The sequence below is a fragment of the Miscanthus floridulus genome, chromosome 6, assembly GCF_019320115.1.
Source record: "Miscanthus floridulus cultivar M001 chromosome 6, ASM1932011v1, whole genome shotgun sequence".
NCBI lineage: Eukaryota > Viridiplantae > Streptophyta > Magnoliopsida > Poales > Poaceae > Miscanthus > Miscanthus floridulus.
The window spans coordinates 27,338,214-27,361,688 of NC_089585.1; the positions used below are offsets into that span (position 1 = coordinate 27,338,214).

Sequence of the window (23,475 nt, forward strand, 5' to 3'; positions counted from 1 at the left end):
TAATTAGTTGTGAGAGCTAGCTTGTGTCTTGTCTAGTGGTTAGAGAAGCTTTTTAGTTAGTCTTTGAGAGCTCACTAACTCAGTGATAGTGACCTAGCTTTGTGTTTTTAGAGATTGTAGTTACTAGAATTATGGTAGATGGCTTATATTTTTAGTAGGCTAATGTAAAAATTGCTTCGTCTCATATTTATCTAATCACTCTATTTAATTTTTTAATACACCCTGACCATTACGAGCTACTCCGCAGCCTGCCGCCGCTGTTCCTACTCCGCACGCCGGGGTCACAAACATTAAGTAGTGTTTCTCCGATTTAGAAAGATAGGATGAACCCACACCTAGGGCCTGTTTGATATGGGGCTTTTGGGTGGCCCGGCGCCCTCCAGCAGAAAGCACCACTGTTTGATTCCTCTGGCCCAGCTTCCGGCCCAGCCCTCCAGCTGCAAATCCCCCTCTCTCTCCTGCACCTGGGGAAACGGAAAAAAGGTTCGTTTCTCTGGAACCCGGCTGCCTCGAGCGTCCACGCAAGGATGCGGTTACCTTCCTCTCACCCACCGCGCCACGCCTTCGATTTCCTCCTCCTCGGCGTCGCGTTCGACTGCTTCGATGGCGCCAAGGTGCGCAAGGACCGGGTGCTGCTGGTGGAGCCGGCGGCCGTGGTGGCGGAGCCGGACCCGGTGGTGTAGCCGGACCTGGTGGAGCCGGCGGTCGTGGTGGCGGAGCTGGACCCGGTGGTGCCGGCGCGGGGGGCGTGCTCGCGGCGATGTTGTTCCTGAGGCACGTTGACGGTCGGCCGCAGTACACGGCCAACGAGGCGCTCGCGTTCGTGGCCGGGAGCGTCGGCGGCGGGAAAGGCTGCTGGGCTGGCTGCTGCTCGTCCTGCTCTCGCGCTGGTGGCCGCGCTGAGCCGACTACGTGCGTGCGTGACTGCCGCCGCCAAGGAGGACGAGCTCCGGGAGGCCTTACGCGTCTTCGACCAGGACCGGAACGGCTTCATCTCCTGCGACGAGCTCCGCCACGTCCTCCGCTACGCCGCGCGCGCGTGGAGCCGCCGCCGGGGATGTCGAGCTGCTTGCGGAAGCGATGGCTAATGACCTTGAGCTGCTTGCGGATGTCGAGGTGCTCTCTGAGCACGGTATCCACGCCGGCGCAGCCTTCCTCGACCTCCTCGAGGAGCGAGCCGGCGAAGTCTTCGAGCCGGAGCCTCTGGAGGTGGCAGATGAGGCGAAAGAGGAAGATGACGCAGGTAAGGAGGCAGATGGCGCTGCGGTACATCCATGAGGCCATCTCGAGGTAGCAAGCGAGCACGGCGCTGAGGACGTCGTTGGCGAAGAACGGGACGCGGTCGGCGGAGGTGGCGTACCACCGGGCCTTGTATGCGGCCTTGGCGGCGCCGCCACGCCGAGCCGGCCGCGCATGCGCGTGGTGCCCTCCGCCGCCGCGACAAGACCACCTCTACACCTGATTCCTCCGGCTTCTCCATTCTTGGCGCTGGACTAGCTCGTGTCCATGACCTGCTCGATGAAATGGCTGAGTGGTGCTGAGAAGTGTAGTGGTGGTAAGGCTACCACATGCTTGTACAAGGTAGCCATACTCTTTCTGTGCCGGTAAACAAACACATTCTCAACTCAGCTCGGCTCTGCTCGGACATACAATCAAACACGATCACCTGTACCGTTTGGATCAGGCCTAGCCACCCAGGGGCTCCATATCAAACAGGCCCCTAGAGACAATATTCTCTATGGGACGACCTCAACCCACTAGGCCACTCTTCTCTGAACCAATCAAACACTCGAAAAAAAAAAGTTCAACCCACTTCAACTCTAGAACAAAACACAAGCTAAGGTGCTACATATGATGGGGACATCACCAAAACAGGTTATCACTAGCAAGACAGGATAGAGTGCCCAACATAATTTAAGGATATCGTGCGCCACATTTAGTAACCTATATACAATTATATACAGGCAGCCGAACGACAAGCCCACTTCATTCAAAGTCAAGATCAAGACAGACGCGGATAAAAAAAACAGACTTTAGAAAATGGTACCACAGCACAATTCAAGCTCACTTATGAAAATCCACATATAACACTGATAAAATGGGCCTACTATCCTCTTAACGAATCATCCAAATAGAGTCCCAGGTGGACGTACTACTAGTGATAATTGACCGGTGATACATGCAAAAGCATCCAAAGCAGTAAAAGATGGAGTTGTTTGGCAGACAAAAACACTTGAGTGGCAGGAGTAGCCAGAAGCAAGCCCCAACATCACACGAGGGTGCCCAGGAACTAGTGGCCATATTTCTGGAACTCCCACTCACTGTTGTCTGCAAGATAAAAAGTTGATCGTCAGTAATGTAATGCCCAAAACAATGAACTATGGGATCAAATCAGCACAGGACTGCAGCTACCTAATGGGCACACTTGGCGAGTCTTAAGCCACCTGCTGATGCAATGGAAGTGAAAAGCATGATTACAGACACCTGCAGTACACCAAAACACCCTTGTCAGACCCAGTGAAGGACACCTTGTTAGACCCAGTGAAACTAGGGCGAAAGAACCACATAGAACACATGGTCCAACATATTCCAATGTCTATTGGTTTGTACAGGCAAATATAAAGAAGCTTCAATACAAAAAATGTGCATGCTTGTGCTTCCCATTCCTTTTATTTTTGATGAATCAAGCAGCATTTGTCATCATTTCCAACTGTAAACATGGGTGAGCTTATTTTCTACTGTCAACACCAATATGGTGAAAAGTTCACTGGCCTCTGCTCAAGTATTCAAGGAACACACAAGAAGAGGCTGCGAAGTCCCATGTGACTTTGTCACTTACCGACTCGCTGCTCATTCATTAGTAAAATCAATCTCCAGTCACTCATGCTCACAACTCCACCCACCGCTCATCAGTGAAATCAGTCAAACAATAAAATCTTCTCTACTTCTCAGTCTACTATCATCACTGTGTGTGTGTGTGTGTGTGTGTGTGAGAGAGAGAGAGAGAGAGAGAGAGAGAGCAGGCAACGGCTGGCGCTAGCACAAGTACGACTATGACAGCTCGTCCCACGCGGCGCGCTCACAACCTGTGCTTGTCCTCCCCGTGTGCCTGCTATTCCTCATCTGCCCGAGTACCACTCGCGTCGTCAGAACCCAGCTCCACACAGCACGCCCGCTAACTGCAAGGCCACCTGCCCATCCTACACCTCACCCGCCCGCCAACGGCAAGGCCACCCGCACGGCCACATCTCCGGCGGGGAGATGCATGAGTTCTTCGCGTCCATGGCGACGATAGCCTGGTGCTAGGGCTAAAGGACGAAGTAGACCTGATGCTGGGTTTCGATGACTTCCGTGCACATGGTGGAGAGAGAAGGCAAGGAGGAGGAAGGGCGTGAGCACACAAGTGCAGAGCGGGTACAACAGGCTGTAGGGCGGGTGCAAGCACCGCACAATCCAAGGCTGCATAGGTGGATACGACCAACTGTGAGCGCACATGGTTGTACAGGCAAAAGATGCTTTAAGGAGAGTGCTATGTGGATAAAGAGATATGCAGACAACCAAACAACTGGTCTTTGCGCTAAGGTGCCCTGAATAAGGAGATGTGCAGGCAACCAATCAGACCCTAAGTGTATTGTATTAAGTGTATACGTTTAATTTGGTATCCCAGGATGTGCTGCGGAAAATTACTGATATGATATAGGTTCTACTTTTATTTGCCAATCATGCTGCGATTTATACAGATAACAAGTCTGAGAATGGTAAGTCATTCAACACACATGTATCACTTATCAAGTTAAATTTGATTTTTTTTCTCAAAAGATATACAAACACTTAAACACTGTTTAAGTAATCTGAGCTTATGTAATCAGTAGGATAAGTTTCATCTAAAGAGGCAATTAGGGATGTCAAACAAAAACCAGTCTGCAGTTGTTTCATATACAGTTCACCAGCCATATCAAAATTTGGAGATGGGGAAGAGGTATGCAATTTTGAGTTCATAAAATACTATAACTATAACAGCTTCAGTGTCACAGTATATGAAACAAATTGTTCAAATTGCATAGTTCACCAGACTAATGTAATCAAGATCACATAGTAGAATCTTTGGAAAGAGCACGGAAAAAATATATTTTGCAATCTTTGTGTGTCATACCCTAACCATAGTTGGCAGTTATGGTGCAAGATTCCCAGAAACTAGATGCCACAATGCCCTAACCATAGTTGCCAGTTACACATAGATTGGTGTAAGATTCCCGAAAACTAGATGCCACAATGAGCAACCGCATGCCAAAACTAGTGTGCAAAATAATTAATAGCGAATTCTTTCATTCCACATGAAGAGACATACCGATAATATAAAATTAGTGGCAAGTGGCAACAGACAAAAGTAAGATACAACAAAGAAGATAGGTAAGAAGACCCTAGGAGATTGGATTCGTACCCCAAGCGACAGTGCACTCCTCGCTGGTCGCGCTAGCTTGGTTTGCCTGGCACTCGATGCCTGCACCCAACGAATTAAGAAGCTCAAACCCCTAATCATAGATCTCAAACCCTAACGAGCACTGAACCTATGGGACCAAAAACTTACATAGATCCATGATGTGGTTGCGGCAGATGGCGCAGTTGTCGACGACGATATCTGCACCGCCGCAACGCAGACAAACAGATCAGACGGGATCCAAATTCCAATCTACAAGAAGGAAAAATCTAGAACGGATGGACGGGCGCGCGGACGTACCCCATGCCCAGAGCGCGACGGCGTTCCACTTCTTGATCTCGAAACGCTTGTTGGGCTTGCGGGAGGAGGAGGACGACGGACCGGCCGCGGATGATCCCTCGCCGGCGGGGGCAGGCGGCGGGGGCGCGTTGATGTCGGTCTCCATGGCGGACATCGCGGTGGTCTCGGGAGCCTTCGGTTCGCGGAAGGCGCTAGCGAGGGGCAGGGAATATGTGTGCAATTTCTCTAGAGGCCAGGGGTTTTATCAAAAAGTAAGTGCTCTCCCGTTTCAGTGTATGACTCTCTCTCTCTCTCTCTCTCTCTCTCTCTCTTTTGAACTGCAGAGTATGACTCTCTAATGTCGTCATGTCTTGGTTCCCGGCCCAATAGCCGCAAGATCGGTCTGCTAAGGCTCCATTATTAATAGCACTAAATAATATAGCCAAAATTAGTTAGGACGCTAATAACTAAGGCCCCGTTTGGCAGGGCTTCTCCACCGGCTTTAGGAGCCGTTTGGAGCCGTTTTCTACTAAACGGGGTAAAGTAAAATAGCTTCACTTGTGAAGCCCCTAAAAACATGCTCTCACAGTGATTTGGGGTGGAATGGAGAAAAAAAAAGTGGCTTCTCCCGGTTCCTCCTTCAGGCCCCTAAAAACATGCTCTCACAGGGAAGCCATTTTGCCAAACGGTTTACCAAAACCACTTCAGGTCCACCGGTGGAACTGTTCGTGGAGCTGAAGCAAAAAAAAATGGCTTCACTAGTGAAGTAAAGCCCTGCCAAACGGGGCCTAATACGAAGTAGTTCTATGGCAAGTTTTATAGCTGGTTTAGAGTTAAAAATAGGTGCTAACTAATACAAATTAGTTAGGACGCTAATAACTAATACGAAGTAGTTCTATGGCAAGTTTTATATACACATTTAAGTGCTTAGTTGCGATCCATGGTTAGCACTAAAAATTAGCTAGCTAATAGTTAATAGTTACTAAGCTAATTTTTAGTAGGAGATTGTTTGGACCCATCTACTAATATGTGGTTGGATAATGAATTAAAGGTCCATATCAACTATTAGCACCTATTAGCAACTCCAACCTACTAATAGAACTAATAGTTAGCAGCCCTCCAACTAATAATTAGCGGTCTATCTAGATCTACTAGTACTAATTTTAGTTGTTAATGGATCCAAGGCCCTACTCACTACCCAACCACCTATTAGTAAGTTGATCCAAACGACCTCCTACTAAATGAGCTAGCTAAAAAAACAGCAGCTATTAGCTTGCTAATTTTTTGTGTAATTGATCCAAATAGACCCTAAAGTTGATACTTCAATTCGTATGAGCAGGTATTTAGAGCAACTTCTAGAGTCTCTATATCATTCCTTATTGATAGTAATAGAGATCTTGGAATGCAATCCTTTCTAACAACTTCTTTAATTAAATATTCAAATATTATAATCCTCTATACTAGATTTCCACTGGGCAAAAATGATGATTTAGAGAGTGAGTTTAAGAAAAAGAGATGCTCTTAGCTAGAAAAAAGAGAACTATTCTATTGATGAAAAAAAGATAAGAAAAATAATAAAAGAAGATTGAAAAAATATACTAGCTTTGCCAAGATAGGTGAAAACAGTTGAATATATTTTTATTTAAAAACACAACTATCTGTATTGTCTTAGTTTCCTTTCATCTTCTAACCCTACACAATATAATTTAGTGGCATATACATTAACTGTCTAGAGTGTCATGCGACAGGGTATACCTTTATTCTACGGTCTTTTCTTAACTGTGTTGTATGAACTATCTGGATGTGCATTGAGTTAATGTAATTTACATTCCACTTACAAAGGAAAAAAGGAAAGAAAAGAAAGAAGTAAAAATACTTTAACACTAGGGCTAAATTTACCTGAAATGTTTTGTTGAGCAATTGCAACAAATATAGAGTTTGCCACCCTAAGCCATTGACATAGACATCATATGCAGGCTAAAATGCAACCCTTGTCCTCAATCTTGGCTCAAAACGTCATCTATGTCTCCAAACTTCCAAATACATGTTTAGATCCTTAAAACTTATTAATTATGTCACCTAAGGTTCAAAACCCCCTAGACCAAGTAGTCAGCGGGAGGCAGCAATCGGAGCCATGAACTACAATGTTCAACAAAGTTCTTTGGCTCAGCAGACCCATAACCAAACATTTCTTGCACCTGTTGCATTAGCAATATTGGACATTACAGATTAAATACAGAAAAACAAAAAAAAGGCAATCCTTAAATATAGTAACAAAAAAATTTACTAGCTTATGGACAACATATCAGCACTAATTTTGACTTGTATGTGTTTTGAGTTTTGCGTGTAGGATAGATGTGTTTAATCACATCGTCTTGTTAGACATGTTGCATGAGCATGTGGCTGAAAATGTGATGTGTTGACGTTGAGGCCGTAATCCAGTCATGTGCACACATGAGTCAAGATGCTAGCCAGGTGGTTAGCAGTTTGATTAGTTAGTACATGCATGTGTTAGTGGATCTAGTATGTATGTCAAGTTGTTAGCTAGCTTCACATTGTCAGTGTGTAGTCACTAGTAGCAGAAAACCAAAAAAAAAGGTGTGTTCCGCCGCAACTACTCTTGTCTCCGCGTGCGTGTGTGTACACACGTGTGAACAGTGAGTTAGCATCTATATTAGTCAGAGTGCTAGCGTTTGTCACGTCTCACGTGAGTTTGATCCTTTGGCTGGTTCCAACATAACATCATGAGATCAAGCATAAATAGTTTGGTTCCTTTGATTCCTTCAGCTATTCTAAGAGTAAAGGAAAAAAGAGCACCCAATGCAGAGGTCATGGAAACGTACACCCAGGAAAAAGTGAGTGAAGAAACGTATTTTTGTGGAACAGAAAAAATATGGGACACTTCAAAAAAATGATTTGTCTTTCCGAAACTTCAGAATGTTGATATTTTTCATAATTTTCACTCCCTAGTACGACAATTTAAATCAAATTGCAGCCAATACAGAAAATACAAGTAGCAATCTAGTTTGCAGCTGAAAGGCTAGGCATTAGAGATTTGACCCTTTTGACCTACACTGTACATATGGGCCATGGATAACAAGCATTTTTTGGCTAAAAGTTACAGACATTCAGGGTGGTCTATCTAGCTCAAGCCAAAGGACAAGGATCGAGTTGAAGAGATCATGGGGATCGACCTCTGTTGGATGAAGGGCTTCAGCCCATCGACCTTGGACGTGTCTGATATTGGTGAAATCTAATTGTAATAGGATAGCTGTTGGATAAGTTTCTGAGTGCTTTTGTAAGCTGGCAACCCCAGCCATTCCTGGTGAATCTTATCGCTTTCTTAAAAACAGGGGTAACTCTTTTCTTAAAAAAAAAAATCAAAAGCATCATATGAATTGAGTTAGGCAAATCTCACAAAGAGGATCATTTATAGCAGTCCACAGAGAAACCTCAAAATCATATTGAGAATCCATGCCGACATTTTTCGTTTTTTGAGGGACAATCCTTTTTGAACGAAATTTTGAGGGAGAATCTATGATGATATCAGAAACATATTCAGAAGCATTAGAACTAAATGTTACCTCAACAAGTGAAACTAGATTCATCTCACAAGCAACCCATCGAAAAAGAATCGGGCCCATCACTTGGTCCAGATACTGCATACCAGAGAGGTAACCAAAATATGTAAATTATAATATGTCAAAGCAAAACATTCTCTTTTACAATAATTATAAGAAATTATCTCAGATTCAGTTGGCACATTTGCCACACTATGAAAAGCAGCAAACAGAAACTGTGCACACTATAAACTACAAAAGTGTCCAGTCACCTTGCTTCTTGAAGCATAACCGAGCCTCCTTGAAATGGAATCAAATAACGCAAAAGCTAATTCTCTGAAAAGAAAGTAACCATAAAAGTAAAGAAAGCATCAAATCAGTTTCCATTTGTTAATCTTAAAAAATATTTATGTACACCAACATAAACATAGCTCATTGCTTGTGAAAAAATACCGCTGAGAAGGCTCTATAGCAGCAGCAGCAGAAATCATGAACACACACTGCAACATCAAAAGTCAGAGGACACAAAACTCAGTTGATTGAACAACTAAAATATAAACTGCACAAAGCATATAGTAAAAATCAGTGATTGAACCAATACCCAATACTTCTGAAACAATTCAATGTAAGTGAGACCTAGAGACAACACGTATTCTACCAGAAACAGAGATTGTCTTCAAAAAGAGGAAAGAAATACTTCAAACTTAATCACCGCAGACAACATGTATAGTAAAAAGTGGGTTGGGTCGGTGCCAATAGTTGTCCTAAGGGGTAGTGGAGTGCCAGCAGCGTGCCGCAAAGACCTACTTGAGAGAGCACTGAGAAACAGAAGAACAGATAAAAGGGCATACACATTGCTGAAAGCTCCCACATAAGATGGGGTCTGGGGAAGGGAACATCAAGCAAGCCACTGCACCAGGCTCCAGGACACAAGTGGAGATACACTACCACTGCACCAGGCCCACCATTTAAACAGAACACAGAGAGAAAAAAACTGAAAAGAGTTAAACAGAACACAGAGAGAGAAAACTGAAAAGAGCATACAAATGTTCAGCAAGCATCTCTCTTACTTGCATCCAACTGGGTTCTTGCTAAGTGACACTAGAGTATCTATACAAAGTTGAATACTGTTGACAACCAACTTCTCTATTCTTTTTCTTTTGGTAGGCAGCCCATGCATTGCTACGGGAACCAAAAAAGTGAAAAGATCATACAAATGTTTGGCCAGCACCTCTCCTAGTGTCATGGTTCCCATAAAATTACTTATGTATGCTGCATATGAAATCCTATAAAACAAAACACCAAAAGGTCACATAGCCAACTCAACACACACAGTGCTAGCTGTTGTAATATAACATTATATATCAAAATTGAAACTAACGTTAAAGCTTCCTTCCATACCAAAAACAATTGGCAGAGAAAAAGATCAATTATACACAATAGACTAGCAAATAGTTCTGTGCTTCTGTTGCACAATACAAGGGGTGACCACAAGGACATACCTCAACTTCAACATCCTCGCTATGCACAACCAAATGAGCTAGTGTAATGAGAGCAGTTTCAATTACGGGAACAGATTGTGGACCAGCAGCCAAGACTTCTCTAGCTGTAACTGGAGAAATATCTGAGAACTTCACCATCTTGGCACCAATGCTTGAGCTGATATTGGCAAACATTGTTAAGCTAACAATCGCACTAAAGAGTACTAATAGTTAAATGTCACAAGTATGATCCATTATCAGTTATCACTTCAGTCTTGTACAGAAAATTAGGAGATAAATGTAATGGAGGTGGGGGTTGGATGGATAGATAACTTCGACGTGGTCCTAAACAGTAGGCCGCAGGTTATGGGCCAGCGATGACGCTCTAGGAACTAGCGACAGGAAGATGAAAATAGATTGATCTCTTACTTGGCTCCCTTGATTGATACATCTCCTCTCTTTATACAGAGAGGTTTACTCGACTCCTAAGCAGGATGGCTAATTTTATCTTTCACCCTAACCCAAATGGGCCTCTCATACTACTGACCCAGCCCATAAGGCCTAACAGACTGCCCAAGACATAAACCAATAGATTTACCCAAAATTTTATATCGTCGATCCAAGAAAATATCCTGAATACAAGCTACCATTTCATTGAAGGAAATGATAGCAAAAGCAAAGTAGTCCGTGCTTTAAATAATAAATTTCAAAATGTAAATATATAACATTAATAAATATTTAAATGATAGTTCTCACTTAGATTCGCCAAGATAAATCTGTGTGCACTTCTCTAAGTTAGCCTTGTCCAGATGTGGGGGCAGGGACGATACTAAGTTCCAGCAATCCCCTACATTCAGTAGGCCCTAACTTCTACCTTCTACCTTCTACCTTCTATGTACAAAACGAATACAATATTAAAACGTCAAATGAATGTCCACCTGGCACCTTTTCAGAAGGAACCTTTCTTAGCTCTAGGAAATTAGTAGTGATTAGCTGCAGAATATTATCGAGAAAACTGAGCAAAACTCCTTTCGTGTAGAGCAGTCAACTATTACAGGTACCTGTTAGCACTAACTGGATTGACATTTTTTTAGCTTTGTGGTGATATCATGGTTTGGAAAAGGCTAAACCTACTCTCTAAATTACATGCTTAAGATGACTGGTAATGAGTCATAAGTGTTCATCATACGAATATCTAATTCACTTCTAAAAGTTAACACAAAACCATCAAATCATAGTTGTCAATACCTACCAAACATCATTAAATAATTCATTGTGCCCTTCCCATGTTTGGAATAACACGACAATTTGCCTAGCCAAATATAACCTGACACGGTAATCAGCATCATGCAGCATGTCAAGCAAACATCCGATCAAATCCTGCAATTATAATAATGATATTAAATTACTGATGTAATGGAGTACATTTCAATGGCAGTTCTCTTGATAAAAGCAAGATATTAAGAAGCACCTGGGCAACATCAGGGAACAGGCAAACAAAGGAGGAGACACAATCAATGAGCTTGACGCGAGAAAACCAATCTACGGAACTTATCTCTGTAGCCTTATTTACCAAGTCAAATATGATGTCCTGGTTCTGCAGATAGTGGGAACATATCTATCAGTCAGTTGGAGGATAAAACATGTAAGCCCCTCACTGACTGAAATTAAAAGCCAACCAAAATAATTGTGCTTCCCTTGATCAGTGAATATTTCAAGATTAAAGAAATGACAGCCAATATAATCACATGATTTATTGTGACTGATAGGTTTCTAATGTCTCACTCTGAGATCAAAATGTTCAACCAATAAATAAAAAAAAGAAACTGCACCAAAGAACTCTCTTATTCAGTCATTGAAACCTTGAATGTATAAATAAAATATCACAAGACACAGTAAATTATATCACGTGTAAAATATGTAAATACCAACCTCAATGAAAAACACTTCGCGTCCTGGTGGCTTTCCATCAGCATTTTGCCCACCATCACGGATAGCTATCAATGTTTTTAATAAAGCATGTATATGAGTTAAGCACTCCGCAGGGCCAAGTAATGAACTTGTACCTCTGTTCCTCATATCAATTATAAGATGGACCTGCATGATTGATGTCAACATGTTAAAATCACATAAATGCCTGATAGGATTAAACACATAAGCTAACAGCATAAGTACTGATTTTATCTAATGAAAGATATGAGCCATAGAGTACCACTGAAGATACAGTTTTAGATGACGCTGAGATGTTTCTGCAAAGGTTAAGCAAGATGACCTGACGAACCTGCAAAATGAAACCAGGTATTACAAGGATAGCTTTGAAGTAAAATAACAACAATATTAAGCAGCTATCATAAAAAAAATTACCTTCACATCACTTTCTTTCTCCACTAAGCTGTACAAAATTTCCCATGTACGAAGTGATGAAACTGAGAAAAAAGTTGAAATAATGCAAACTAGATCTAGCTTCCACTCCAAAGGTCGTAAGAAGCTACCCATACTTCCACTCGCACTAGCCGTGACAGAATCTACTTCACCAGAGTCCATCACATCAAGATCCATATCAGCAACACTACTTTTACAGTCCAAAATAGGATTTAGGTCCTCTGAGTTGACACTGGATGTTGGTAGCACTTTACCAGCACTCTCTGCATCAAAATTGCTCACTAAACTAGAAATCTGAAAAAACAGTTGAGAAATTGCCACCAAGAGTTCATCAAGTAATTCAGTAATGCTTTTGATAACCACAGAACAAACTCTATTATCAACTCTTGACAGATTAAATATTGGAGAAGACAGTAAGCTCTTGATTGAGGATAAAGCAGAGCCCGTTGTATCCAATGTTGAACTTAGGTTAACAAGACCATGAGAAAGTCCATCATTCTTGTTCATAACAAATGACACAATATGTTTTAAAATATTGGTGATATAATCTACTGCCTCTTGCAAAAGTGAAGATTTTTCTTCCATGAACCTGAAAAAAAAACTCACAGAACAACAAAAGGATGTTAGGCATACTGAAAGACAACCACTATAAGACTCATGGGCACTACGTGACACTCAAGTCATAGCTTGAACCATAAAACCAGACTGACAGAAGTCAAACAAGAACCGATTTGTGCACTGATCTAATTTGCTAGAAAGACTGGCCATGCGCGTGAACCTGGAATAGATGGGCTGAATGCCAGTTTTATATGGAACTACCGGAAAACAGCCTATTGAACAACCCGGTCTACCAGGCTGAGAGCCATGTGGACTGCACCCAGCCTAGGCCAAGACTTTTGGAAACAGGTGCATAGGAATAGAAAAATGAGGGAGGATGGATCCCACTTATGGGGCATTATCTCCCGATTGCAGCAAAATTTATGAATTTGAACACAACCATATTGCTGTCAACTCAAGGCAAAACTAAATTATCAAAATATGGTACTTAATTTCATTGGGTGCAAAATTTTCCTGGAGATGTAAATGTTGTACCACTGACATATTAAAATATAAAGCAGACCAGGAGATGAAAATAAAACATATACCTTGACAAGAATGCACAATGAATCAGATTGCAGAGAAGAGAACAAACAAGAACAAGATTATTCAAGTCCACTTTCTCAAACTGCTCATTTGAGACCACAAATCCTTTGATGAATTCCATGAGCTCGAGGAGCATTGGTTGCTAGATAGTCCCAGGAAGATGTATACGGTGGCCTTTATGAGACATAACCTGTAACCAATAAAGCATCTTCTGTGACTTTATCAGTAGAAGAAGTCAAACAAAAATTACATTTCAAGAATAATCTCTAGGACCACCAAAGTCTGACTTACTAAGACAACAAACTATGGGTTTAACCACCGGTAAACTTTATTGGACCATTCAAAATACCAAGCATTCCAGATGGAATCAACCACTATGCTGGTGCTTGCAACAAATGACAGTATGACACTAATAGGCACACTGAAAAGTTCGATAAAGTCTTTTTTTATTAAAGTGCTTCCCGTTGCTTTCTATTAAACCAAAGGAAACTCTCTTATAAAAAAACTACTTCCATGCTAAAGTGGAAATTGTACATTACTTAGTGTCATGGTGAGTTACAGGTTTGATGAGCTTTTGTGTGGAGGAGGTGGTGCCTAAGTGTACCATAGTCCAGCTCTTACCATGTACAGCAAAAAAGGGAAGAAAAAAAGGCACGCTGCTCAAAGCATGCTTTCTTTTACATCAACGTTTGGGAGGGCTTTATATCATTTCAGTGATGAAGGATATTCTAGTTACAACATGAAAGACCTAGTTGTCAAAAAATGCTTCAACCTTAGGTACAAGTATTTTTTAACATTCACAAGAGCTAATAGCTGTATTTTTTAACCTCAGGTACAAGTATTTTTTAACATTCACAAGAGACCAAACAAAGGAGAGACGAGGAAAATATAGAAGATTATACTGCCAAGCAAAGTGTTTTTTAACATTCACAAGTGCTAATAGCAGAGCAACTGAGAACAATAAGTGAAGCACCTTGGTACGAGTATCCAGAGTGATTTCTGATAAAGCTTCCACATAGTAGGGTAGTTCATCTTTGAGAACCCAGTTATTGTCCTCAAGAGACATCTAAAACAAATCAAATTGGCACTAAGTGAACAAATACAAGTTTAGAAATACTCGACTGTAATCTGTAAAATCTTGTGATGACGAACTAACAATATACCTTGGAATAAATTTTACAATCACCAAACAGTTGCAATACATCCGATGAATTAATTGCTGATGATGAAAAACCAGCACACAGCGAGAAAATAGCTTCAAGAATGATAACAATATTTTGTTCATTCAAAAGAGAGAATTCCTGTCATAAAAAAATGAACCAGTGATTTAGCTTGCAAATCTCAAGGAAGAAAGAAAATGGATGACCCATTCCACATGAAGCTTACCGATGGACATAGTGGTGCATAGCATAACCACAAAAGGCAACAACATACACTATGGAGTCAGGTGAACTGAAGTCCATTTCACCCCCTTTATTCGTTATTAGTGTTAACCCAAATAGCAAACTTTTTCTTGGCAATTAAAGATGCAAACACACATTCGCCACTACACATGCACAGCAAACTCACCAATCCATGCATGCCCCTAATCAGAAAACTAAACACATACAAGGGAACATTCTTTACCACTAAATTGACCCACATGTGTGTAAGGGTGCCACCAGGATTTGGTAGTTGGAAACATACTCACAAATCAACTACTCCTGGCTCCCAATACCTAAACTATAAGCAGCATGGTAGTATATACACCCTCCGTTCCCAAATTTAGGAGATTTTAGTTTTGCCGTAAGTTTAACTTCTCTAACTTTGACCAAGTTCATAGAAAAATGCACCAAATCTACAACATCAAAATAGTTTCATTAAATCCACCATAAAATATGTTTTGATAATGCATTTATCTGGTATTGTAGATGTCAATATATTTTTCAATAAACTTGGTCACCGTTAACTAGTTCCTTGTACACCACATGTCATCAGTAAACCCTAGCAGACAGCCTTATCTCTTCTTCCCCCTCTCACCACTGCCCACCCCGCACGCTATCGTTGCCTCCGCACCAGCGCCGCCCGCCCACCACCCTTTTCATGAATTTCCTGGTGTTTGGAATCGAACCCAACACCGATGAGAGCAACGTCAACTTTATTCCTGTCCTCAAGACCCTTTACCCTTTCACCAATTAGCTACCACAAATGGATAACTGTGTAAAGTATGTAGTTCCTTCTTTAAAAGAATAATTGCACAGAATGCTTCACAATTTCAGATCAAAAGGAAAGAACTTTTACAAAACCGACTTCATTTTGAGTATCCCTTCTTCCGGTGCTATGAACATCAAAACAATACATACTCCTTGTCGGGGACCAATACTAGGGTACCCAAAGAGGAGGGACTAATGGTCATCGACGATAGATCATCCTCCCAGTCAAGGGCGTGACTACAGCTCCGACCGATCCCTAGGTACGCAAGCTCTGCCTCGCCCAACACCGAGGCTGCAAGCTCCGCCTCGCCTGACCTCTGAGGGTTGGCTCTGCCTCGCCTGACCCCTGAGGGTGGCTCTGCCTCACCCGACACCGAGGCCGCGGGCTCCGCCTCGTCCGACCTCTGGGACGGGATCCGCCTCGCCCGACCCTTGGGTCTGCGCTCCGCCTCACCTGACCCATGGGTCTGTGCTCCGACTCGCCCGACCCCTGAGGGTTGGTTCTGCCTCGCCCAACCCTGAGGCTGTGGGCCCCGCCTTGCCCGACCCCTGAGGGTTGGCTCCATCTCGCTCGACCCTTGGGTTTGCGCTCTGCCTCGCCCGGTGCCTGGGAAGGAACTCCACCTCACCCGACCATGAGGCCGGGGGCCCCGTCTCGCCCGATGGAGACCCATACCGCCGCCAACCACTCTAGGTCCAAACGTATGGGCCTGGGTCAAAGCTCTAACGCTAGGGAAGAAACTGGCATGCCTCGATGTAACCTATGGCCGTGACGAGACATATATGAGGGTTCACGTTAGGAACAACATCGGGCGTACCGGTACTGTTCTACCTAACCCCCGTACGAACACTAACGGGCGTGTCAGTTTGCCATGACGTCCGTCAGGACGGAGTGGAGCACCATGACCGGCAGACGACGCCTGCACATGGCACCAATGACGGAGAAGGCCATGACAGGAAGTTGTCCCTATTGACGTCTATAGGGTCGGTGGGACCCACATAAACGAGAAGAAGGACCCAACGATCCTAAAGAACTTCTTCCCCTCGTTCTCTTCTTTTTCTCCACTATAACCCATGCTTTCCCTTGACCTATAAAAGGAAAAGCAGGGTGTCCCACAAGGGGCATCATATGAGATCGGATCAACTCGACTGATCAAACTCAACTCGACTCGAATCGAGCACACAACAGAGAAGTGTCCGAGCTCTTGACACCCGTTCGTTCCTTTCACCAAAGACTTAGAACCCGTCGCTCTCTCGACCGTTTGTAACCTTTACTATGAACTTTTAGTGCTAGTAACATGAGCAGCAACAATGAACTGGATGTAGGGACATTCTGCCCAAACCAGCATAAACATCGTGTCCTCTTAGCACACCATCCAACCCAGACGTGCAATATTAGAAATTTACTTGTTGGTGGCAACTTGAAACACTGACAGTTGCCGCGCCAGGTAGGGGCCTTTTGCGTGTCTCGACATCCACACCAGACCTTGGATGGCTAGTCACAACCTCTGCTAGGTCCCAGGCACGCACGTGCGCTTTAGGGACCTAAACTTCATCGTCACGATAGAGGGAGAGTTGGCGATGGCTCCCGCTACCATCCAACCTCTCCATTCCACCGGCCTCGATACGATCATCGAGGCGCTTGAGGAGCTGCAGCTGCACGCATCGAAGGCCCGCGCCCCCAGGAGCAACCAGCTTCTCGACTTCGACTACGAGAAGTTAGAGTGCTAGCTCAGTGCCTTCCTGGGGCCCCGGCTGTCCCGTGAAGGCCTACGCCACCTCACCTTCTTGTTCGCCAATATCGTGGCGCAGCTTGCTGGAGGGGAGCCGCTCTCTCTGGTATACCTTATCCGGAGTGCCCTGACAGCACTCCCGTTCGGCCTCCGCAATGCTGCAGAGGCTGATGGCCACCTTGTGGCACGACGCACACCTCTATCCCAGCGAACGACGAGTTCATGTGATGTAGACTAGGCCCGATCTTCCGAAAGGTATGATAGCGTCGATTGTTGGAGACTCGACGTTCATAATCTAGGCTTCAAACCAAGACTAATTCAGACCCTCACAACCATTACACCACTGCTCCATTGGTTATGAACCAAGCGAACGCAATTGACCTCGCCGAGAAGGCTTTCCTGCAAGCGAATCGAGAACACAAGCAAGAACGGGATGAACGCAATCTGAAATTGCAAATAAATATGAGGCTTATGATAACAAGGAGGAGTTCAAGTCTTTATTTGAAAGGACTAATTGCCACAGGCGAACAAGATCAAGAACTGGGGCCCTGGTTCATAGCAAGCAGCCTTGGCGGCACAGTTGCAACAAAACGATGTCTGTTTCACGAGGAAATCAAGAACTAAACAAACCCCAAACCCTAAGGAGAGCAACGATTGTTATTTATAGAGTCTTGGGCATCACCCCCCTGGACGTGCTCCCTAACAGGCCCAAATACGATACACAGTCCAACGGACCAAAAGACGGTGTCACAGAACCCTGGCAGATTCTGGATGCTGACTTGTTTCCATGATTCCTGTTGATTCCAAAGGTCTTTTAATGTGAGACCACTTGGATTGGCTTCCTTATCAAATTAGCTTTCCAACCATATGTGGATTGTCAAAAACGGAGTCGGGATGCGTCCTGGGTGACTAGTTTAAGGAAGACTGGTCATGGAGGCCGAGGCAGACTCAAACTTGAGTTGCTTTGGGCCTCCACCTCGGGGACTCCAACCGAATTAGCCTCGGGCCTCTTTCTTGACTTGGACACCCTTGCTGGCCTCCTACCCCTCCATATCATATGCCAAACATGATCATATGCATGGGTGTCATGTCCTCATCATCATCCCCTTCTTGACGAAAAGTCATCCTCGACGTTTATTGTGCTTGAAACTAATCCTGCACAACACAAAGGAGAATGGGGTTGTGAAGACAAAGGAAACTAAAATAATTGTTAGAAGGAACGTGACCATGTTTACAAGTTTCTAGCATGTTATCTCGCATACAAATTTCAGCAAGCATGTAGACTCCATGATCCTAATGCACACGATGTATGTCAACACTATCCTGCAAAAGATTAGAACTAATGGGACAACGTAGGAATAGATGGTCTAGCAGACATAGGTAGCAACCAACAATGCTTCCCTTCTTAGAAGTGAACTTGTTTCTTTGAGGAACATGAGAAAATATTTGTATTATTATGGCTGCCCTCTAAACGATCATAATCTTGTACAACAAAAGGAGAATTTATATTACTACGACTGTATACTCGATGTATCATATATTGTCCCTTATTATATTTGCCAATAACATGATATGTGTATTTAGAAAACCAAGGCAAATCAGCATATTTAAAAAGACTCTCCTCCAAATAATCTAGATTACACAAAACATCAAAGTTAATGTAACCCAAAGTATGTAAAGAAGACAACAGTTTGAACTCATCAGTTTTAGTAGCAATATGAATAACATATTTATTTTTAGCACAAGTGGTTGGTTCCAAAACATATAAAACTAAAGTATCATCAACCAATTCATCTTTATCACAAGGAACATCAAGCAAATTTTCATGGGACAAAGATAAATCAAGAGAGGGTTCCACTAACAATTGCTCTATGATAGTATGGTTTATGAAAAAATTTAGTACATTAAAATAATTTTCACCTTCTGTGAGTGTAGCACCATGGGCATTACCTGTGTTCTCAGTAGGAGTAATAGGTGCATTGTGAAGTGATAGTTCTAAATTTGCATATGAGATTGTGAGCTCCTTATTTTTTTCCATGTCATCCTCTCACTTATATACATTATCCTGCAGAAGGTTAGTCATAGCAACAGGAATAATAATAGACTCTTCCTCTAAATGGTGCACCTCATCATATGAAGTCAAAATAGGAGGTGAATTAACAAAGGTTTCTCGCATAAAAAGTTTCATATCATTCCAAGTTTGAGGTTTATCAGAAGGATCTAAAGACTCCCACTAAGATAAAGCAGAATGCCGCAAAACACTAGCTGTATTTTTTACCTTCCTCCTTGGACACATAAAACGAGTAGCAAATATGTTATCTATGGCAATTTCCCACTCCATGTACTCATTAGCACCTATACCATCATAAGTCGGTGGATACGAACAACCTGTCATTGTTAGAAGACAACAAAAGACAACACAAAAGTATTATCCCTACCAACTACTTAGGTTGTGGACAAGGAAAAACAAGACACTCAACTCTCAAACGTCTTACCACGGTCTTACAAGTGTTCTTACCAAAGCAACAGACGGTGCAATCGGTCGGTGACTGTAATATCGTTGTAGCTTGAGTGTAACAGTTGCAAGGCGAACTTATACTTGATTAGAAGAAAGTGGAGCTTGGACAGGCATAATATAGTAGCAAGGAATAACAATAATTTAATTCAGAAATTACAAGATTGAAAAGTAGTCCCAAGCTAGTCTATGTCGCCAGCCTAGACTCGTCCTGGACCTAGTTCAACAAGCAACAATATCTTAGCACAAGGACCAAATAGGATGCAAGCACTTCTGGTTTTTTTTCACCTTCCTTTTTTTCCGTTCCTTTTTCTTTTGGTGCGTTTTTTTCTTTTTTTTGCACCTCTTTGCCTCTGCGTTACCTTGTTTTTATCTTTTTTTATAATAACAGAATGTGCCGCCAGACAAGTGCTCGTAGATCTTCTACCTTTAATGCACCAAGAAGCAAATCTTCTTTTTTTAGATGCACAAAACCTCAACGCTAATTAGTCTAAAACAAGCATGCATGGCTGACACAAAGCTATGGCAAAATCTAGACTTTCCTTTCTTGTGGAAAACATGACTGAGAAGAACATAGGAACAAGCTATCCCAAATATCTAGACTTTCCTTTCTAAATCAATATCGCCTAAAGAAACACCACTTGATGTAGACTAGGCCCGATCTTCTGAAAGGTATGATAACGTCAATTGGTGGAGACTCAACATTCATGATCTAGGCTTTGAACCAAGATTGATTCAAACCCCCACAACTATTACACCACTGCTCCATTGGTTATCAACCACGCGAACGCGATTGACCTCGCCGAGAAGGCTTTCCTGCAAGCGAATCGAGAACACAAGCAAGAATGGGATGAACGTAATTCTGAAATTACAAATAAATATAAGGCTTATGATAACAAGAATGAGTTCAAGTCTTTATTTGAAAGGACTAATCACCATTGGTGAACAAGATCAGGAACTGGGGCCCTCATTCACAGCAAGTAGCCTCGGCGGCACAGTTATAGCAAAACAATGTCTATTTCACGAGGAAATCAAGAACTAAACAAAACCCAAACCCTAAGGAGAGCGACGGCTGATATTTATAGAGTCTTAGGCATCACACCCCTAGACGCGCCCCCTAACAGGCCCAAACACGATACACGGTCCAACGGACCAAAAGATGATGTCGTAGCACCCTGGCAGATTCTGGATGCTGACTTGTTTCCACGATTTCCATTGATTCCAAAGATCTTTTAACATGAGACCACTTGGATTGGCTTTCTTATCAAATTATCTTTCCAACCATATATGGATCGTTGAAAACGGAGTCTGGATGCGTCCTAGGTGACCAGTTTAAGGCAGATTGGTCCTGGAGGCCGAGGCAGACTCGAACTTGAGTTGCTTTGGGCCTCCACCTCGGGGACTCAAACTGAATTAGCCTGGGGCCTCCTTCTTGACTTAGACACCCCTGCTGGCCTCCTACCTCTCCATACCATGTGCCAAACATGGTCATATATATGGGTGTTGAAAGGATCAAGATGCCTAAGAGGGGAGTGAATTGGGCTAATTATAAATTTCTTTGCAATAATCAAAACCTTTGGTTAGCCCAATTAACCCCTTGTGCCTAGAAAGTATTTCTATTGATCTAACACACAAAAGTTTAGCACCCTAAGTTCCAATCCTACTCTAGCATGACAATTCTGTGGATGTAAAAGATAACTAATGAATTGCTCAAAGTAAAGAGAGGAGAAGGAACGCGGCGATATTTTGCCGAGGTATCAGAGAGTCGCCACTCCCCACTAGTCCTCGTTGGAGCACCCACGCAAGGGTGTAGCTCTCCCTTGATCCCCGCAAGGATCAAGTGCTCTCTATGGGTTGGTTCTTTGACATTCTGTCGCGGTAAATCACCCACAACCGCTCACAACTTGAGTTGGGTCATCCACAAGCTCCACCGGATGATCACCAAACTCCCAATCACCACCAAGCCATCTAGGTGATGGCGATCACCAAGAGTAACAAGCATAAACTCTCACTTGACCATGACAAGCCTAATGAGAAGGGTGGATGCACACTTTGCTACTCTTGATCTCACTAATGAGGGCTCTCTTTGGGATTCTCAAATCTCAATCACCTCACTAGGACCTTGCTCTTCTTGGCACTCTCAAACGTGTTTCTCAACTGTTGGAATGAGCAAAAGTATCCCCACACATGAATGGAGGTGGTATTTATAACATGGGCTAAAAAACGAACCGTTATGTGCCTCTGCGGGGTGACCGGACGCTCTAGTCATGTTGACCAGATGCACCGGTCAGTTCACCCCGAAACCCAGTGTTTATAGTGTGATCGAACGCTGGCCAGCGTCCGGTCGCAATTTACCCTCACTGGAACCTTACTGATGTCGACCGTGCACTGGCCTTTAGCGTCCGGTCACATGACCTCTCAGCGTCCGGTCACTTCCAGACTACTTCACCTTGATCAAATAAACTGACTAGACTCTGAACCAGCGTCCAGTCAGTATTTGACCCTTCATTCACTTCCAACTCTCGATCATATGTGAATGTAGTTTGCTCTATTGGATCTAAGGACTATTTTGGAGCTACCTAGCGCTAGTTTTAGCAAGTGTGCACCACACCTAACCCACTAGACTCACCTAGGTCAAGCTACCCATCCATACCCCCTTAATAGTATGTCTAAAGGAAAAACAAAGTCCTAAACTACTCTAAGTGTCACTTCAACTCCAATCGACACTTAGAACTAGTCCATCCTTAACCTTGTCGTCCATCTTTTGAAAACCGAAACAATTTCCATCGAGGGGGGGCATGACCATCATGATAGCCCAATTGATCTCTATTACCGTGACCTAACTTAGTTGCCTCTACAAAACACACATTAGTCACAGTAATCATGTATTGTCATTAATCCTCCTGGAGAGGTGTGTAGAAGTCCTCTGATGCTCGGTCATCCCTCCTTGGTGGGAACCACTGCTCAAACTCCACAAACCTAAGCTACTGCACCTGCTTGGCTATGGTGGCCCTCAAGTCCAAGTGTGTCATAGGAGGCGGACCCTGTGGTCTGGGCGGTGGACGTGAACCCCTCCGCTGTGTATCTACCCTTGGCGTGACTAGAGCATGGGTATGACCAGAGCGACGAAGCTATGGTTGAGGTGCCTGCTCTGTCTCCTCAGCCTACTATCCCTCCTGAGTCAGCTCTACTGATGGTGCCTGCTGCTGTGACTCCCTCTAAGGCTGATCCTCATCGATGGCAACATGCCATCCTCCAATCATGAGAGTCCTAGGTAGACCACCATGAAGGCGCTCAACCCGCTCAAGTGTAGCCCTTGCTTCTGGTGAAAGCTGATCTACAATCCAGACTCCACTACGAGCACCTCCTCTCTTGGCATGCTCTGTAGCCTCTGCAACTACAGCTACTCTAGCTATCTCTGCATCTAGGTACTTGCGCTTCTTTGTTGCAGTCTTCTTCGTCACCTTGCTTTTAGGATCTACAGGCAAGCGAGGTAGATGCCTCAGATCCTCATCACCCGGACCGCCCCCAACATTCTTGACGTGAACCATTGGTTGGATCTGAAGAGAACAACTACCGCTGACAAGAGACAACTGCCGACTGTCACTTCCGAGGCTTGGCCTCGATCCGTACTTACGAGCTTGGCCCTGAGTTAACTGACAACTGCCACTGAGACCTCAACAACACCGACTCGCTGCATGATAGAATAGATAGGATATACAAATAGTTTTAATTATGCATCTAGAGATACA

The 23,475-nt window shown here is 43.5% G+C and overlaps 2 protein-coding genes across 2 annotated transcripts; both read right to left on the bottom strand.

The window, feature by feature from the left end:
• Positions 1 to 2,018: 2,018 nt before the first annotated feature.
• LOC136457938 (uncharacterized) lies at positions 2,019 to 4,993 on the bottom strand. Its single transcript, XM_066457960.1, has 5 exons — positions 4,739 to 4,993; positions 4,589 to 4,639; positions 4,442 to 4,501; positions 2,413 to 2,484; positions 2,019 to 2,328 (listed from the first exon to the last, which is right to left on the bottom strand). The coding sequence occupies exons 1-5, from the start codon at positions 4,890 to 4,892 to the stop codon at positions 2,291 to 2,293; spliced, it is 375 nt and encodes a 124-aa protein (XP_066314057.1). The 5' UTR covers positions 4,893 to 4,993; the 3' UTR covers positions 2,019 to 2,290.
• Positions 4,994 to 6,786: 1,793 nt separating this feature from the next.
• Positions 6,787 to 23,274, bottom strand: LOC136460388 (serine/threonine-protein kinase ATM-like). The gene is made up of 14 exons (XM_066460104.1): positions 23,023 to 23,274; positions 14,447 to 14,584; positions 14,257 to 14,349; positions 13,286 to 13,425; positions 12,123 to 12,729; positions 11,971 to 12,039; positions 11,691 to 11,855; positions 11,230 to 11,355; positions 11,011 to 11,138; positions 9,780 to 9,936; positions 8,731 to 8,777; positions 8,550 to 8,613; positions 8,302 to 8,376; positions 6,787 to 6,915 (listed from the first exon to the last, which is right to left on the bottom strand). The coding sequence occupies exons 1-14, from the start codon at positions 23,272 to 23,274 to the stop codon at positions 6,814 to 6,816; spliced, it is 2,163 nt and encodes a 720-aa protein (XP_066316201.1). The 3' UTR covers positions 6,787 to 6,813.
• Between the last annotated feature and the right edge of the window lie 201 nt (positions 23,275 to 23,475).

Excerpts from the sequence above, each read along its gene's own strand:
- LOC136457938 (XM_066457960.1), bottom strand. The coding sequence starts at position 4,892 with ATGTCCGCCATGGAGACCGACATCAACGCGCCCCCGCCGCCTGCCCCC. Across the intron at positions 4,502-4,588 it reads CAACCACATCATGGATCTAT|GCATCGAGTGCCAGGCAAAC; the intron begins GTAAGTTTTTGG and ends CGTTGGGTGCAG. Across the intron at positions 2,329-2,412 it reads TCGCCAAGTGTGCCCATTAG|ACAACAGTGAGTGGGAGTTC; the intron begins GTAGCTGCAGTC and ends TTTATCTTGCAG.
- LOC136460388 (XM_066460104.1), bottom strand. The coding sequence starts at position 23,274 with ATGGTTCACGTCAAGAATGTTGGGGGCGGTCCGGGTGATGAGGATCTG. Across the intron at positions 14,350-14,446 it reads ATTGTAAAATTTATTCCAAG|ATGTCTCTTGAGGACAATAA; the intron begins GTATATTGTTAG and ends GATTTGTTTTAG. Across the intron at positions 8,614-8,730 it reads GCTATAGAGCCTTCTCAGCG|AGAATTAGCTTTTGCGTTAT; the intron begins GTATTTTTTCAC and ends CTTTCTTTTCAG.